This window comes from Taudactylus pleione, unplaced genomic scaffold, assembly GCF_031769625.1.
Source record: "Taudactylus pleione unplaced genomic scaffold, aTauple2 ptg000454l, whole genome shotgun sequence".
NCBI classification, from domain to species: Eukaryota; Metazoa; Chordata; class Amphibia; order Anura; family Myobatrachidae; genus Taudactylus; species Taudactylus pleione.
In genome coordinates, this window is record NW_028284856.1 from 3,867,086 (window position 1) to 3,885,254 (window position 18,169).

General features: G+C 43.6%; 2 protein-coding genes across 6 annotated transcripts in view; one reads left to right on the forward strand and one right to left on the reverse strand.

Annotated features, from left to right (window-relative positions):
* Nucleotides 1-4,700, forward strand: part of RUFY3 (RUN and FYVE domain containing 3) — a 109,964-nt gene extending 105,264 nt beyond the window's left edge. For all 4 annotated transcript variants that reach the window (XM_088448346.1, XM_088448338.1, XM_088448339.1 and 1 more), the window contains one exon: nt 2,848-4,700. In XM_088448346.1, coding sequence (XP_088304472.1) covers nt 2,848-2,991 — 144 coding nt within the window. In that variant the 3' untranslated portion in view covers nt 2,992-4,700. The remainder of the gene's footprint in view (nt 1-2,847) is intronic.
* A 176-nt stretch (nt 4,701-4,876) lies between these two features.
* Nucleotides 4,877-18,169, reverse strand: part of GRSF1 (G-rich RNA sequence binding factor 1) — a 35,915-nt gene continuing 22,622 nt past the window's right edge. For both annotated transcript variants that reach the window (XM_088448347.1, XM_088448348.1), the window contains exons 4-10: nt 17,163-17,351; nt 16,349-16,487; nt 15,083-15,258; nt 13,749-13,870; nt 13,508-13,646; nt 6,695-6,779; nt 4,877-5,529 (exon numbers count right to left, since the gene is read on the reverse strand). In XM_088448347.1, the coding sequence (XP_088304473.1) occupies nt 6,730-6,779; nt 13,508-13,646; nt 13,749-13,870; nt 15,083-15,258; nt 16,349-16,487; nt 17,163-17,351 (815 nt within the window). In that variant the 3' untranslated portion in view covers nt 4,877-5,529; nt 6,695-6,729. The remainder of the gene's footprint in view (nt 5,530-6,694; nt 6,780-13,507; nt 13,647-13,748; nt 13,871-15,082; nt 15,259-16,348; nt 16,488-17,162; nt 17,352-18,169) is intronic.

Consider the following 18,169-nt stretch of genomic DNA (forward strand, 5'->3'; position numbering starts at 1 on the left):
CATTTTCAAGTAAATGAAGAAATTGTAGTTCCAGCTTTTCAGGCTCCAGACCTCTCGGTAGGTGAAGCTTCCCTAGTTGTAGTTTGTGCTCTCCGTATCTATGTGGAGCGTACAAACTCTGTTATAAAATCGGAATGGGATTGAAATACCTGCGGCTCAAATCCTGACAGTGACAGTGCGACAGATTGAGATCCCGCCGGGCGTTAGGAAGTACCCTAACCCTCCCCTCTCCCTCCCTTAGGGGTGCCTAATCCTAACCCCCCTCCCCACACCCTAACCCTCCCGGGGGGGGGGGTTGCCTAACCCCACCCCCCCAACCCCAGGCTAAGTGTTATACTTACGAATCAGAGAACGATCGGGATGGCGGGGGTCGGGATTAAGTCCCTTGTCGGGCAGATCGTGTCGGGATTTAGACCAGCAGCATTGCGTCTGCCGGTCTATTAAGTACATCCCAGAAAACCAGATACTCTTTTTGTATTATATGGTTTTCACAAACTAGGATGGCCAGCTAACAAGCAGACCTTGGTTCGATGGTTACGTATGACTATCTCTCAGGTGTACACATAGGCTAATATCTCTGTCACAAACACGGTGATAGCACATTCTACTTGGTCTGTAGGGCCACCGTGGGCATTTGGTCGTGGTGCCTCTGCTGAACAATTGTTCAAGTCAGCCACATGGTCTTCTGTCCACACTTTTCTTCGGTTCTATGCCTTTGATACTTTTGCCCCTCAGGATGCTTCCTTTGGGCAATGAGATCTTCTTTCTGCTCAGGAGTGCCCCCCACCCTTAGGGGAACTGCTTTAGGACATCCCCATGGTATCCATGTGGACCCTAAAGAAGAAAATAAGAGTTATGGTAGACTTACCATTCATAACTCTTTTTCTTCGAGGTCCACAGAGCACCCACCCTGACGCACCTGGCTGCATTGGGTATTTTTGTCTTTCAGTCACGGATTTCCTCTTCTTGTTCGAGTGTGCTTCTGGTGTATGATTGTTCTTCCTTCTTCTGCCTTGAGGCTTGTTTACAAAACTGAAGGCCTCGGGGTGGGATATATATATAGAAGAGGACCCGAGGCATCCTTAGAGATGAAAGCTTAATTGTTTGGTGCCTGGATCTCTCCAACCACATTACCCCATGGTATCCCTGTGGACCTCGAAGACAGCAGTTACTTGTTATTACAATCCCAATTATAAACAAATAACTTATTAATGTGGTTTTTATATAAATGTTTGTCTAGAGTATTTTTTTTTTACATTTTCTCTTTGCACCTTTTTTGGGTCCATGTTTAAGGAAGAAGGCTAGTGCCAATGATTTTATAGCCATACTTTATTTTTTTTTTAATTGATATTGTCCTAAAGTGTCCGATAGCGAATATTCTTTGTTTTTGGAGTTTATTCAATATTGAGATGTTGATAATGAAGAAAGTTTGTGTTAAAAAACTATATCTTGACTCCTTTGAAAAAAATGCCCCAACCTGGAGGAGATCCACTTATTTCTGACTTACCCTTAATACTTTACATTGTGAAAAAAAAAAAACTACAGAGTATATTTGCCAAGCTAGTGGCTTTTCCAACAAAATTTTAAACTGCAATAATATTGAATGCAAAACATGCCTGGTTTTTGGTCTATACCAAAGGGTGTTTAATAAATACACTCCTAGGTGTTATACAGTATTTATTAATATCTTTGGATCCTAACATTTTGAGCTTGTCTACATTGACCGCATTCCTCTTTAAAAATGCAGTCTGTATCTGCCTTGTGCTTCACTTTTTAATAGGCATCTTATAATAGTGTCTAACAGTTCCATTCAATTAAATGGAGATTTTTCTTTGAGAATCTAGATTAAGATCTCAAGTTTGCTTGGACAATTCTTATTATTTTTAATCATATATTTAATTTTTATGATTCACCTTTGTTAATCTATAAATCAATGGATAAATAAGAGTATGGAAATAAAATCATTGCACCCTTTCTTACTGATCAGTGAAAGATAAGTCATGAGTTTGCATGCATGCTTCCTAAGCAATGTGGGGGTGCTGAGAAGAGGTGCGGGAAAGTAATAGCAACAAGACTTCCTTTCAATTTGGAGCTGTCATTTTCAAATCAATATTATGGTTTTCCAACTCTTTAGGAATGGTTGGTAATGGAGACTGCTACAGTGTATAGAATTATAGACTATAATTTACATACCACTAGAATTTAACATTAAAATAAGGCATTCATAAATATTTGTGTAGACAGTCATGGACCATTTGCAACTGCATGTTAGCACCTATGTTTAAGCACTTAGTTCAGGGTTTCCAAAACTTGATCCTCAAGGCACCCCAACAGTCCGTGTTTTAAGGATTTCCATACTTCTGCACAGATGGTATAATTCAGTGCTTCCCAAACTGGGTGCAGTGGCACCATGGGGCACTTGCAGAGGTGTGACAAATACAATTAAGTATAGTCAATGTGTAAACTAGTGCTGGTGGCTACCAATCATAAATATGTGGACAAACAGAGGCGCAACATAAGTGAACCTCGGGATGATAGGTAAGAACAATTTACAAAATTCATATTTATGAATTTCCCTATAAGAAAATTTTGACTTAGGGGTACCATGTGAAAAAAAATACTCTGGGGAGCTGTGGTTCAAGAAAATTTGGGAACAACTGGTATAAACAAACTGAGTGAAGTACTAATTAAGTGCTTAAGCATGGATAGCCTTAAAACATGGACTGTTAGGGCACCTTTAGAAGAGAGTTAGACATCCAGCTTAGTTAACGAAGTATTTGATCCAATTACTTCCGTATTGCATTATGCCATTTGTTTCTAACCTGTGTCATTATTGCTGTTTTACAGAATGAGTGCAAGAATTGTGGTGGGATATTTTGCTCCACATGTTCATCCAATGAAATTCCTCTTCCTTCTTCCATTAATCCTGAGCGAGTCTGTAACCTGTGTCACAAGAAACTGATACAGCAATATTGTAGCAGTCCATCGTAAAGCAATGTATAGATCATGGACAGTACAGTATGTGCTGATTTACTGGAACAGACACTAATCAGCATACTACAGCCATTCAGATCCATTAGCCATCTAGTGTTTTTTGGAAGAGCCAATACCTATTTATCTGTAGACCGGAAAATTTGTGCATTCTCAAAATGAAGATTAAACATATTGCCTTTAATAACGGAGAGATTTTTTTCTAATTAATTCAAATCTCCCTGTATTAGAACAAGTACAGAAATGGCTCATTCACAGATGTTTGGGTGTAGCAGTTTATAAAACTATCTGGCAAATATTGAACTAAATTATATAACAGGTTATTTGGAAAGGAAGATGAGGGATGTTTTCTTTCTTTTGATTACCCGCAATGCCGGCAGCCACTTTGATACCTTGCACTTTATTGAATTCCCCTACTTGTGTTTGATATAGAGATCCATCATCCGTTCATTAAACATACTGCTACTTAAATGCCTCATTGATAAAATCACAATTCATTTAAATGGTAGTTGGCATTCCAAAGTTTTGAGAATGGGATCCTTCACACAGTGAATTTGTGGCAAAGAGGTTGATAATTTTTCCAAGGCTTTTTTGACTGACAGCTGTGTGGCACACATTTGCAGTACCTGTAAAGGATTCAAATCCATACATTGTAAGAGTAGGATGGCTCTGTCCAGGCCTAGTATATTATACTTATCAATGTTAGGATGTAAAATTTGCCAGCAGTTAGGAAATAATTAGGGTTTGTGTGTTACTGCTTAGAAACCCAAGAAACTAGTCAGGGACAAATTCAAACTTTCAGTTTAATCATGAATTTGTTTTTTGTTTAAACACACTGTAGCGTAGCAAACTGCACTCTTCATAACAGGGACTTAAGCGAGGCTCATGTTTATCTACCACCAAAATCTGGTAATTGCATTTTAAGATGAGATTCTAGTTCAATACTATTTTTCTTTTTGTTTACTTGCCCTCTAAAACCATCTCCAAATTATTATGCACTACTGAAACAGGAGGAAAGTAGAAGAGGCCTGTTGACAAGGGCAAGAGGTAATACATTGATTGAGTGATGTGCTTTCCATGGGTAGGACAAGACTTGGTCAGCAATTTGTATCGTCAAACACATTTGTAATACAAATACATAACTTAGGCTGTATTATTGGTATTGATGCTCTAAATAAAGAGGTGCAAGGTAATACAAGTGTCTCGTCAGATCCTCCCTTGCCAAGTGTAATATGCTAGATTTGTTTTAGCATTGTAAGCTGTAATTGCTGATAAGCTACTGGACAAAGTGCTGAAATTAACTACAGGCAGATGTGATAAAGTAAGACCATGGGCTATATTTATGAAGCGCAGCTTTTGTAAGCCACGCTTTTCGTCATGTTGGAGCTGAAAATTTAAAGCGGCATTTACATTCAATGTACAGCCTGCTGTAGCCCGTGTGTCAAACTAAAATCTAGCAATTATTGGTGATAATCCTGGCTTGCCAGCTAAGTGATGTCAGAAACTGACTGCAAATGTTTCTGAACACCAGTGAATGTATTATATCATGCAAAAATACAGTACAACAAATGATGAATGACTATTTTGGTATTTAATGCTGACTTGTCACTTGCTGCTATGGATGTTCTTTGTACATTTGCTGTATATACATTGGAAGATTATATATTATGCAAACCTTGGAAAGGTTAAATAAAAAAAAACAATGGCAACAGGTGTCTCCTGTTTTACTGCTATATCCCTGTCTATTCTCTTTACTTCTAAAAAGCAGAATTCACTAACCATTACATATCTTTATTTCCATCCATCAATTAGTGAAATTTAATTTCTGTTGAACAACGAAGAAAAACCCACCCAAACTAAACCCTGGAATGAATACAACTGAGAATTGGGTCAGTTTGTTTTATTTGATGCTACCTTGATAGCATAGTTTGAACATACAACCACATTTAGACAATAAAAAGAAGTATTCAAGACAACAGCAAAACGTGGTATTTGTCATGTTTATTCCACTTCATCCCCCACCCCAACACACTACTATATCCATGTAACTGTTTTACATAGACTGAGATCTCATTGCTAATCAGTTATGCAAGGAATGAGTCCACATCACATTTCTTCCTTAATAACTGCTGCCAACGATCAATGCCTGCTTACTGTACCACTTACCAATGTATGTTTTTACAGCTAAAAAGGAGGATCAATTAGGATTTCACTCATTTTCCATTCTCAGCATATACGCAAGAGGCGTTACAGTGCAAATCACATTCTCAGTAATAAACTTAGGCACTTTGATGAAACAACAAGCATACACAGCTGGTTTGCAACATTTATTCCAATCAGAACTATTTTTTTTTTTCTTCCAGAACCAATATTTACTTTTGAATGAGTACACTTTTTGCAGAGGACGTTATATACTTGTCTCCTGCTGAATTAGTACCAGTTATCGTCTTACATTCAGCAGGTTAACAAATATCTATGTATGTATAAAGATTGTATCTGTTGAATGGCATGAGGTGGTGAAATTATTCTTGTACAGTCCTGTAGAGGGAAAAAAAAATAAAAAAAATAAAGAACCTAACGGGGAAACTGGTCAATTTTAAAATAGCTTTACAACATTATTAGAATGGTTTCTCCATGATAATTTTTTTAATTTGTTGGCATTTTGGGATGTTAATTCAGTTACACAGAACATAGCTGATCAATTATTCATGATAAGCAAGGCTATCCATTCACTAGCAACCACAGCCCCTTGAGTAAGTGGGCTGGAGGTATCAGTTCCTTTAAAGTAGCAGTTAAGGGGCCTATCCATTAGCAGATAAAATGAACGATAAATCGTTCATTATATCTGCTAATGGATAGGCCCTGACAGATGTGCACTCCCGCGGCCGATAAATCGCGTCTATCATCTCTCCAACATGTTGGTCAATTATCACATATAGCTGTACGATATTAGCAATATCGTGCAGTTTATATGCGGTGTATGACGAAAGATATTAGCAGCAGCTGCAGAGAAAAAAAATCCACTCCCTGAATGATGTCATACGATATCATTCGCCAAAATCTGTTGTACATGACAGATATCGTTCAGCACAGCCATCAGAATTTAAGGAATATCTTGTCTTTCATCTGCTAATGGATAGGCCCCTTAAGCGTAATGGTGCGTACACATGGTACGATTAAAATGAACAATATCGATCATATTAATGTTCATATCATGCATTTTTCAGTGCCCAACGACCTGCGATGCACATATGGACATTAATGATATCGTCCATCGCCTGTGCATGCAGGCCAACCTGGTCGATATCTACCAGGTTACTAAGGGACCTGCGATTGTTGATCACAGGTTATTGCAGGGTCCGTATTGTGCTGGATGATCGATATCCATCATCCACCACACCAGGGGGAGCGTTCAACGATATTGTTGACGATCGTCCCGTGTGTACGCACCATAAGCCCACATCAATGCCTCCACTAGAGGTAGTTAATGGGGGCACTTGATGGCATTGGGAATTACCATACAAACCAAGGCCTTGCTAGTCCACTAGGCTACACCCTAATGCATCATTTGTATATAGAAAAGTTTGTATAATTATATATACCCATAAAAACATGCATCAATGGCTGATGTAAATCGCCATGCAGCAAAATTTATCAGTTTAAACCTAATGTGCTATTTTATTGCAATTTATGCATTAAATACCTTTTGTGTGCGCAACAAAACTGCCAATACAGATCTCATTTGCCATCTGGTGATGAATTCAGAAACAGTTCTAAGTATCCTTGTTCTAGAAGGAGGGGGAAAAAATAAGTTGGATTTGAGAACATTTTAAGATAAATACATACAATAAAGTACATCCATAACTGGTAACTTGCAATACACTGGCAAAGCCATATCTTTAATGTAGTTTATTAATGATTTCTAAGCCAGACAAGTAACCGTGCAGCAATAATGGCTTTCAATGAGGTATGGAATATAGATCAGTTGTAGCCACCTCACTAGTATAGTAGAGCTGCATTGTTACATGTAGTCATTGAAGGACAATGCTCCTTGTGCCTGTAAATCCATGCACCAAAACATTAAGTCAAGCATGATGGTCAGTGCAAATCTCCAAATGACTACAACGTTTACAGCATTCCATTATAATTAACATTTCATTAATAAGCTACATTTTATACTAAACACAATGCACTAGTGTAAAAGGATGGGTTTTAATATCTAGAATTGAAAGTTCATCCTTTCTTTCCTCAAATTACCCTTTTCATTAAAGTGTACAGCAGCAATCCTCAGAGATTAATGTGTGAAATACACAATGTTCATGTATATTTAATATACACCAAAACAAACATATACTGCTTTCTAGCTTTTCAGAATTCACTGGATAATTGCTTTATAGATAAGACATCCCATATGTGTAGGGTATACTGCAGTGCGCTGAAGAGCATATTGAGGTTTACGAACGGCAAGTTGCATTATATTGAGAAGTTATAAAATTATAGCTTCTCAGGATTTTGTAATCCAGTAATAAATAAAAAAATAATCACAAAACAAAAATTATAAATCTATTTTTAAAAAGAGAAAATATGAGATATGGTAAGAACTTACCCTTGTTATCTCTATTTCTACGAAGTCCATAGGGTTCCACAGGATACCTTGGGGTATAGGTGTGACGTCAGTCATCGGGCACCATAGAGTTAAGCTTTTCAGCCTCCCAGGATGCACTAGGTCCCCCTCCTATACCCCGCCCCCGAGCCAAGGCACCTCAGTTACCAAGCCATAGGCCGGAGGAGGAGAAGGAAGAGAGAGAGAAAAAAGATCTGGACACACACAAGAATCACATTCTCACCAGAGGGAGACGGAAAACCCGGTGACCAGAGCAAAGCCCATCTGCAGCACAGGTGCGACAGGGCGGGAGTCCTGTGGAACCCTATGGACTTCGTAGAAATAGAGATAACAAGGGTAAGTTCTTACCATATCTCATATTTTCTACTTCAGGGTCCATAGGGTATCCACAGGATACCTTGGGGATGTCCCAAAGCAGTATCCTTTAAGGGTGGGGACGCTCCTGTGCAGAAAGGAGAATCCGCCGCCCGAAGGAAGCATCCTGAGAGGCGAAGGTGTCAAACCTGTAATACCTCACGAAGGTATGGACAGAGGACCACATAGCCGCCTTGCAGATCTGAACTGCAGAGGCACCACGTCGAGCTGCCCACGAAGGACCCACAGACCTAGTGGAATGAGCCTTCAGAGAAGGAGGAACCGGTAGGCCTTCATGAAGATAAGCTTCAGAAATAGCCATACGGATCCAGGCTGCCAAAGTTTGCTTTGAGGCAGGCCAACCCTTTTTACGGAAGCCATAGAGGACAAACAAAGCGTCCGACTTCCTAAACGAAGAAGTGCGGTCAACATAAGTCCTTAAGGCCCGCACAACATCCAAAGAGGCCTCACCCACGGAAAGACCCGGTGAGTTAAAGGCCAGAACAACGATTTCCTCGTTAACATGAAACTGGGAAACGACTTTGGGAAGAAACTCGGGCCGAGTGCGGAGCACTGCCCTGCTCCCATGAAAAACCAAGAAAGGGGGTCTACAAGAAAGAGCCCCTAAATCAGAAACACGTCTGGCCGAAGCAATAGCCAGAAGGAAAACAGTCTTAGCTGTTAGCCATTTAAGATCCACTGAGCCCAGTGGTTCAAACGGCGGTCCCTGGAGAGCCCTCAGGACCACAGCCAAATCCCAAGGCGCCACAGGTGGAACAAAGGGCGGCTGAATGCGGAGAACACCTTGCATAAAGGTGCGCACATCCGGGATTGTAGCAATCCTACGGTGAAACCAGACAGACAGGGCCGAAACCTGTACCTTCAAAGAAGCAAGGCGAAGCCCATGATCTAGTCCCGCTTGCAGGAAGGCGAGAATCCGAGACAGACGAAACTCCCGCGGTGCATAACCTCTCGGTCGACACCACTGGAAGAACGTATGCCACATGCGATGGTATATCCTCGCGGAAGACTGTTTCCTAGCTCGCAACATGGTACGCACCACAGAGCTGGAAAACCCCCGGGACCTCAGCATGGCCGTCTCAACAGCCACGCCGTCAAAGACAGCCGAGTCAGGTCCGGGTGAAGACAAGGACCCTGAGACAGAAGGTCCGGTCGTAGCGGCAACCGCAGAGGACTGTCCACGGACAGACCCTGAAGGTCTGAGAACCAGTGCCGCCTGGGCCACGCGGGAGCTATCAACAGGAGCGTCCCTCCTTCCTGTTTGAATTTCCGGATTACCCGTGGAAGAAGGGAGACCGGAGGGAACAGGTATGCGAATCGGAACGTCCACCGGACGGACAGAGCATCTACCAGAGACACCCCTTCGTCTCTTGTGCGAGACCCGTACACCGGCAACTTGTTGTTGTGCCGGGAAGCCATGAGGTCGATCTCTGGAAGACCCCATCTGTCCACCAGCAGTTGAAAAACGTCCGGGTGCAGGGACCATTCCCCCGGATGAACGTCCTGGCGACTTAGAAAGTCCGCCTCCCAATTTAGCACTCCCGGGATGAAGACCGCTGATATGGCCGGAAGATTGCGCTCCGCCCATACCAGGATCCGAGAGACCTCCACGAGAGCCGCCCGACTTCGGGTTCCTCCTTGCCTGTTTATGTAGGCCACGGTGGTAGCGTTGTCCGACTGGACCTGTACCGGACGACCCTGGAGAACCCGATGTGCCTGCTGGAGAGCATTGAAGACCGCACGGAGTTCCAAGATATTGATTGGAAGCTCCGCTTCTGTCGGCGTCCACCTGCCCTGGAACAAGTGTGGACCCGAAACTGCTCCCCAGCCCCAAAGACTGGCGTCCGTTGTCAACAGGACCCAAGTTGGAACCCAGAACGGACGTCCCCCGCTGAGATGGGTCGTCTGTAACCACCAGGCAAGGGACAGGCGAACCTCCGGGGAGAGCACAATCGTCTGGGACTTCAGAGACTGAGGCAGCCCGTTCCACTTGGACAGAATTAGGTGCTGCAGAGGTCTGGAGTGAAACTGGGCATATTCCACCATGTCGAACACCGACACCATGGAGCCCAGTAACCTCATCGCCGAGTGTAGAGACACCCGGCGGCTGAGCAGACAACTGCGCACCCTCGACTGTAAAGCAGAGATCTTTTCCTCAGTCACGAAGATCCTCTGCTGTTCCGAGTCCAATAAGGCTCCGAGGTGCAGAATCCTCCGAGACGGGATTAGAGTGGACTTCTGCCAGTTGATTATCCAGCCGTGCCGTTGCAGTAGCGCAATGGTCAGGTCCAAGTGGCGTAGAAGGAGCTCTGGAGATCCTGCCACCAATAAAAGGTCGTCCAAGTACGGCAACATGCGGACTCCCTGCAGCCGCATAGAAGCCACCATGACCGCCATCACCTTGGTGAAAACACATGGTGCTGTCGCCAGGCCAAAAGGTAACGCCCGAAACTGGAAGTGGTCACTGCGGATTGCAAACCTGAGGAACTGTTGATGGCGCAAAAGAATAGGGACATGCAGGTAAGCGTCCTGTATGTCCAATGACACCATGTAGTCCCCAGGTTCCAGTGCCAGAATAATGGACCGTAGTGTCTCCATCCGAAACCCGCAAAGACCTGTTGAGAGCTTAGAGGTTGAGAATCGGACGATATGATCCATTGGGTTTCTGTACCAAAAAAAGATTTTAATAGAAACCCTGGCCCCTCTGGGAGAATGGAACAGGCACTATAACTCCAGCCTGGAGCATAGTGTGCAATACCTTCCGCAGCTCCGTAGCCTTGTTCCGGTCTGATGGTAGACCCGTGGTGAAGAATCGAGCCGGGGGTCTGTGCCGGAAGGAGACGGCGTACCCGTGGGAGACCACCTCGAGAACCCAAGTGTCTGTCGTAGTGACCGACCAACACTCGGCGAACTGCAGCAGGCGGCCTCCCCCTTTGGGATCCCCCAAAGGGAGGCCCGGACCGTCAGGCCGCAGGCTTGTCATCTGGCTTGGGGGCCGGACGTCTGGTACTCCATGCCTGCTTCCGGGGCTTGGCCGATTTCTTAGGGCCAGCCTGTCGAGGAAACGACTGTGGTTTGGGCCTGCCCAGGGCCCGAGATGACCGAAAGGACGATGGTCCAGAACCAGAAGGAGCAGCGGCCGACGGGAGACAAGCCGATTTGGCTGCCGCCAGCGTGGCCACAATCTTATCCAGATCCGGACCGAAGAGAACTTCTCCGGTAGATGGCAACGCCTCCAGACCCTTTTTGGAATCTGCGTCCGCCTTCCAGGATCGCAGCCACAAGGTGCGACGAGCAGCCACCGCTGCTGAAGAAATTCTAGACACCAGAGTACTAATGTCTAAGGCCGCCTTGTTGATATAAGTGGCCGAATCATGGAGATTACCAATCAACTCCGCCTGTTCGGCCGGACAGTCGGAATCAAAAGATGCCTCTAATGAATCCGCCCAGCGCTCCATCGCTCTGGCAACCCAGCAAATGGCCATAGCCAGCCGTGCTGCCCCCCCCGCAAGGGAATAAGCTGACTTCAGGCAGATCTCCACCTTGCGGTCTGTAGCATCCTTAAGGGAGGACATGGATGGCATCGGCAATGTGGCACTACGGACAAGACGGGTCACGTGAGAATCCACCTGTGGAGGGGATTCCCACTTTGCAAAATAATTATCCGCAAACGGAAAAGCTACCGCCAGGCGCCTCTGCGGCTGGTATCTTTTGCCAGACTGTTTCCACGCCTCCTCTAAATGGTCCACTAACTGACCCGAAAGAGGAAAGACTGTGGCATCGCCCTTCACATCCTTGAAAAAGGCATACTTAGATTTAGCCGCTGGGGGAACTTTGTCCTCAATCACCAAGGCTGTGCGGACCGCCCGAATAAGTCCAGGAATATATACTTTGGACTTAGCATCAGCGTCCTTAGTATGGAGAGGTTCCTGATCATAAGGATCCAGAAACTCCCCATCATCAGACGTCCCCTCGTCATCCTCATAAGGAGCCGACAGAGACGCCACCGGCCGTTTATGTGGCCGCATCACAGACTCCCCTTGTAACACATCCGACAAGTGCTGTACAGAACTAGTCAGGGAGTTAACCCACGCTGGCTCCTGAGAAACCGGGAGCGGGGAAATAGGGAGACTGTGGGGTACCACCAATTGTCGTGGGAAACCCTGCATGGGTGACGACACCACTGACTGCTGGGACAAACCCATCGGTGTAAACGCGGGCTGCGGAGCTAACTGGCCCACTAAGGCTGTAAGCGCCTGAGCGAAACAAGCCCAGGGCGGCTCCTGTACCGGTGCTGTAACCGTAAGAGGCCGCGCCATGGACAAACACTGCCGGCAGAGGCCCTCCGCGCTACCCTCCCCCTCCGCTAACGGTACTTTACACGTAGTACACTGTAGCCGGAGGGGAAAATCACTTTCAGACATGATGGCACCACGTATGTGACCCCTCTCACCAATTATATATTAAATAGGCGAGAGACCACCCTGCAGCACCGCAAGGGCTTAGCAGAAAGAACAGGGACAGTAATAAAGCTGATAGTTAGAAGAAAAGTTACAGGCAGCAGCGCTAGCACAGTCACATACAATGCAAAGAAATATCAATTCCTGCACTAACAGCGCTGATCACTCAACTACACAGACACAGGGCCTGGTAGGACACAGCGCAGCATACACAGACCTGACCCAAATCGGAGGAGAGGTATGCAGGCGGACCCAGACCACGATGCTTCCGTCCAGGCTTCCAGCAGCGTTCACCATGCGTTTCAGAGAAGATGGCCGCCGAGGAGCAGAGAGGAGGCTGGCCTGGGGGAGGAGCGCTGCCATAGGATCAGTCGGCAGCGTGCAGAGAGGGCTGTGTGCAGCGGGGGAGGCGTCGGCTGTGAGACAGGGAAGGCGCGCTCCCCTGGCATGCATTTAACCCCTGGGACGCCGCAGCGCTACCGCTCTGCTGCGGTCCGCTGTCCCAGGGGTAGTGGAAGCGCAGGTTGGTCGCCTGGCTCCACGCTGCAGCCAGTCCCCAGGGAGCCCCCTGCCTGGGGACTTAGGACCATGTGACCAGCAGGGACCCACCGCGGGACCCCGCTGCTTACCTAGCTGTGACCCCAGATGCTCACCAGCATCCCCGGATCGGTACCGGCGTTCTGGTACCGGCGGGGGTGTAGGGAAGACAGCATGGACGTCAGGACTGACTGTCCATGCTGTACATCCAGATGTGCAGCCACAGCTGCATAGAAGAAAGCTTCAGGGGCTCTTCTAGCCCCCACTCCGACAGGTGCACCCGACTCCGGCCGGGCACCAAACTAAACTGAGGTGCCTTGGCTCGGGGGCGGGGTATAGGAGGGGGACCTAGTGCATCCTGGGAGGCTGAAAAGCTTAACTCTATGGTGCCCGATGACTGACATCACACCTATACCCCAAGGTATCCTGTGGATACCCTATGGACCCTGAAGTAGAAATGCAGCTTTTACAATGAGTTCAGCACAGATGAAATCTAGGTACAGATCGTAGCTATACTTACGCATATGGCATCTGTTTTTGGCCATGGCAGTTACAGCATCCTCATGAGTCAGAAATCTTACAACAGCTTCCCCAGAGGCACCGCCAGCATCTGCACTGAACTCAATATTAATCTTCAGCGGCATCACAGGATGAAAATACTATTGAGAGAAAAGAGGTCATCACATTGTGCAGATAATACTGTAACTATAAAACAGCATTATAATATGTACACAAGGCATTTTGATCATTATTTAACTTACATTTGCAATATCTTGCCCTGAAGCATGGAATGGGATTCCTCGAATGTGGATATCGTGGACTGGTGATACAACTGTGAAATCATTAGCATCCATAGATTTTCCAGAAATGTCCTTAACATAATCTGTGGGTAAACATTGAATTAAAACCACTTATTAAACAAAAGTGGTTAAATGCAAATTCCAGAAACATGATAATCAAAGATTTCAAAATCTTTAACATTTCAAAACTATAAAAAATGTTTGCAATGCAGCCCAATAAAAAATATACAAGAGATAGCCCAAGAAAACTAAATGCACAGACTGAGCAGCATACACTTGTACTACTATGGGTTTAAAAATGTGTGCTCTCTGCCAAATAAAAAGATGTTAAGCAAGTAAAATGGAGCGTTGCTATTGGTAGATGGGCTATACTGGTCACTTGGGGTAGTAGTGGTTTGGTGTAACTGAGCACTTTGGGTGGACATCATGGATCACACCATTTTGAACAGTCTTCAAACTGTTCCAGACAGACTAGTCAATCAATAGAGGTGCTCTCATTCTCTACAAGGGAGGTTTAAGAGTGTTGTCCTTAAGTAAATTTGTTTAGTTTTTTTTATCTATTCATGCATTGACCATCCCACCAATGCCCCAGTCACTGTGGGTAACTGCTTACGGAATACCCTCTGAGCACCAAGACTAGTGTAAGCACTGAAGGGGATGATCATGGTATGAAAGTGCAGCCGAAAAGGTTTTAAAATAATTAACAATTTATTTTTTATTGTAGGAGGGGGAATCATTCATAAGGCAGTCTTAAAGAAAAAAACAGATCAGCAAAAGATTTGTGTAGGAATGTGACTCTTAAGCTGCATACACACACACAACGATTTAGTAAATGAGCGATATTAGTAAACGATTTTCGTTCATTTTTTCAAGGAAAAAATGAATGAAAATCGTTTACTAAAATCATTCAAGGGAAAAATGAACGAAAATACTTACAAAAAATCGTTCATTACATTTAGTAAATGAACGATTTTAGTAAACTACAAACGATTTTTGCATATTCCCTTACTGAAAATAGTTTAGTTGGTCAATCTGACAACTACAAACATGAACGCGCATGAACAATAATCGTTCATCGTTTTAACTTAGAAAGCGAACGATTCTTTTTCAATGATTGAACGATAAATGATATAGTTAACGATAATCTGTGTGTGTATGCACCTTTAAGTCCTAATTTATTGCCTAGCATTTTGCACATTTAACATACAGTACATGTATGTGCTTGGCATTCTAAGGGTTAAATTAGGCCATGTCATTAACAATTTATTTGAAGAGAAAAGTAAGTAATGTCTCACCATTCATGTGATTATTCTCACTTGATATATCAGCTTGTCTGTCTTTATTTTCACTATTATGAGGATTGTTTGGGTCATAAAGGTCTTTCATGGTTGGATCAAATGCTTTTCTTCTTCTGACAGGGAAATTAGCGCTCTGGCTTTCACCTTTCCTGCTTGGAAAAATTTCAATGTACCTGAAAATGGGGACACATTGGGAAAATATAAAAGTCCATGGCAAGAAACTCTACAGGCACCGATGCAGGGATGGTTTGCACTTTAATGGCTAGAGCCATTTTAAAACCATCTACATTGTTTTCTATACATCTTTATCTATGCACCGACAAATTATTATAGGAAAACTCATGACATGAAAATTTATATATCTGGATATATGCCTCAACATGTTTAAGCTGCTTATGTGTATCAGGGCACCATATATAGTACATTGGTGTGTGTGTTTTTTTTCTTTTATCATCTGACAATATCCAGCCAACCTTTTTAAAGATATGAATTTTAGTACAAACACCAATAAAATTTCATTTTTTCCCTCCACTTGCAATTTACTGGTACGTTTCACACACTGTCGTTACCTAGAGAACAATATCCCAATAATATTAGTCAGCTTATGCTTACAGGGATGCCATATCTTCCTGAAAAGATCTAATAGTACACACCAGAGGTATGCAAAATGCACAGCTCCACCTGCTGTGGACTACGTATCCCAACAGCAAAAATGGCAGGGCATGCTGTGAGGTGTAGTTCCACAGGTTGTCAACCCCTGCAATACACTATCAGAACAAATGAGTAACAAACTGACCAGATCACTAACTAGAGTGTAGGTAGAACTACAGCCCTTAGAGAAAACTAATGCTAGAATACAGATAATTCTAAGTTTTCCAAAGATCCAATTTGCATGTAAGGACCAAAACTTGATAGTCTTAAATTATAATTTCAGATCTTTAATTTACATTATTCCTCCAATAATCATAATTTCTTGGAAACTATACACAAATCATCCGATAATTGTTTTTGCATCATATATGCCAATCACTGCATTTGCGAGGCCCTTTTTGTTTGCAAGTCACATGTGCGCTCAGACCTACTGACCGATAGCGCTGTGATACAGCATCATGTGGCCAGCAATAACTTTTGATGGTTGTGGTCACAAGTAATTCCCAGTACCTGAGCATACATGCATTTAGTACAATAATAGGTTTTGTTTGGACTCCTCTAAATTCAGCTAAAGACTGGCAGCATCTCGGACGTATCACATACGCACGTTACCTGCTTCCTATTTCCTGCTTGTGTCTCAAAAGTGCCATTTCTGCATGTTCTTGAGAAATAAACTGAACAAATGCCTCCCCTGACTTGCGTCCCCTCTGGTCATAGACAAAATTTATGCCTTCATTGGCTATGGTCAGTCCTGCAAGAACACACAAAAAACAGTACATAGTAATGAAAAACAAAGTAAACGTTTGTACACCTCTTAAATAAATAAACCTATCAGTGGGATCTTAAGAATTACAAGCAGAGAGATTTATGCACTTTGCTTTTTTCAGAACATTCTTATGCTATATGTACACATACATAGTCATTTGGTTTTAGCTTTATTCCATTTTTGTCTGGTGAAAGAGAGAGGAGGGGCCCACAGTGATCATTGAGCTGTATGACTGTGTGACAAGTGATAGACACCCGTAAAGGTGAATGACAGAACAGGAAAGGGGAAGGAATATGCTTTGCTGTCCCTATGTCTGTTTTGGTAGGACAACTACGTGAGCTTCCCAAGCATCTCTCTCTACAGAATCACTGACCTTTCTGAGCTCATGTGCTTTTCCTTTGTTCAAATGACAAAAACAAAGAAAACAAAAAGGAAAGACCAAACATGGAGAGGAAATTCCAATTCCACTTTGCAACTGAATGTTCATCGCTCCACCACTCTCGTTCTCTGAGATTACATCACTATGTGCTTTTAGTCCTAGGACTTTAAACCTATGCACAGTGGTTCTCATAAAAGGAAATTAATGTTGTATGAATCAAAATGCATACAAAACATATCAGCTTAACAATGCAAATTATATTTTAAAAAAAAAGGGATCACCTGAAAAGAAATTGATTATGTCCTGGTCACTACAGCTATATGGAAGACCCCGAAGCCGTACTGTGCTGTCAATTTGGGTTGCAGACAGTGACTGTGGAACCTGTGACAGAGAGGACTGTGTAGTGGGCGACATGACAGCTTGCAGTCTTTGTAACAGTGACTCTGCATCTTTTGGGCTCATTTCGAACACTGTAAAACAGAAATCAGCTGGTAACAAGATACCATTTTAACATATTCTATTAAATCTTTTTCAATAGATATTTTTTTTTTTTTAAAGCAGATTACAAAATCACCAGAGACAGTATATCAAAATGTGGGATAAAGACAATACACAACATAAAACTAGTCATGGAGATAAATCCAAAACTAACAGCGCTCAAATATTATCCAGCATAAAACAAAATATTGGGAACAGACAAAAGTCCACCAAAAATAAAAAGCACACATAAGGGAGGGGATGGGGAGAGATGGGGGGTCCAAAAGTGCAGATAGAAAGCATATCTGGACTGATGTGAATGGCCAAATATTCTCTGTAAAGCGCTGCGGAATATGTGTGCGCTATATAAATAACTGGTAGTAATAATAATAATATCTGAGAAGGGGCGTCCTTCAACATAAGCAACTATAAGAGCTCTATCAGGGGAAGAGATAACTGGGCTCATGCAGCAGACATTAGGTTTGTTCTTGAAAACTTGAATTCCAGTCATGGGTGCCAAGTAGGGGAACTCCTCATTCCCCTCTTCCATAGACATATACGGGCAAACCATTGCTTTAGTGTGTGTGGGTGAAAGGGGGGGGATTTAGACTGCTAGCGAACCAGGATCACGGCACTATTAATAAACTTTAACAGGGACTCATAAGTTGCCAAAGGACCAGGATGTTAGTTAAGGAGCCAGAAAGAGGGATCAGAGGGAGTCTCCTCGCCCACTATTGACTTGGGGACAGATCACTTGGTCCCAGAAGGAACATAGGAGACTGCAGTCCCAACAAATGTGCAGTGGGGAGCC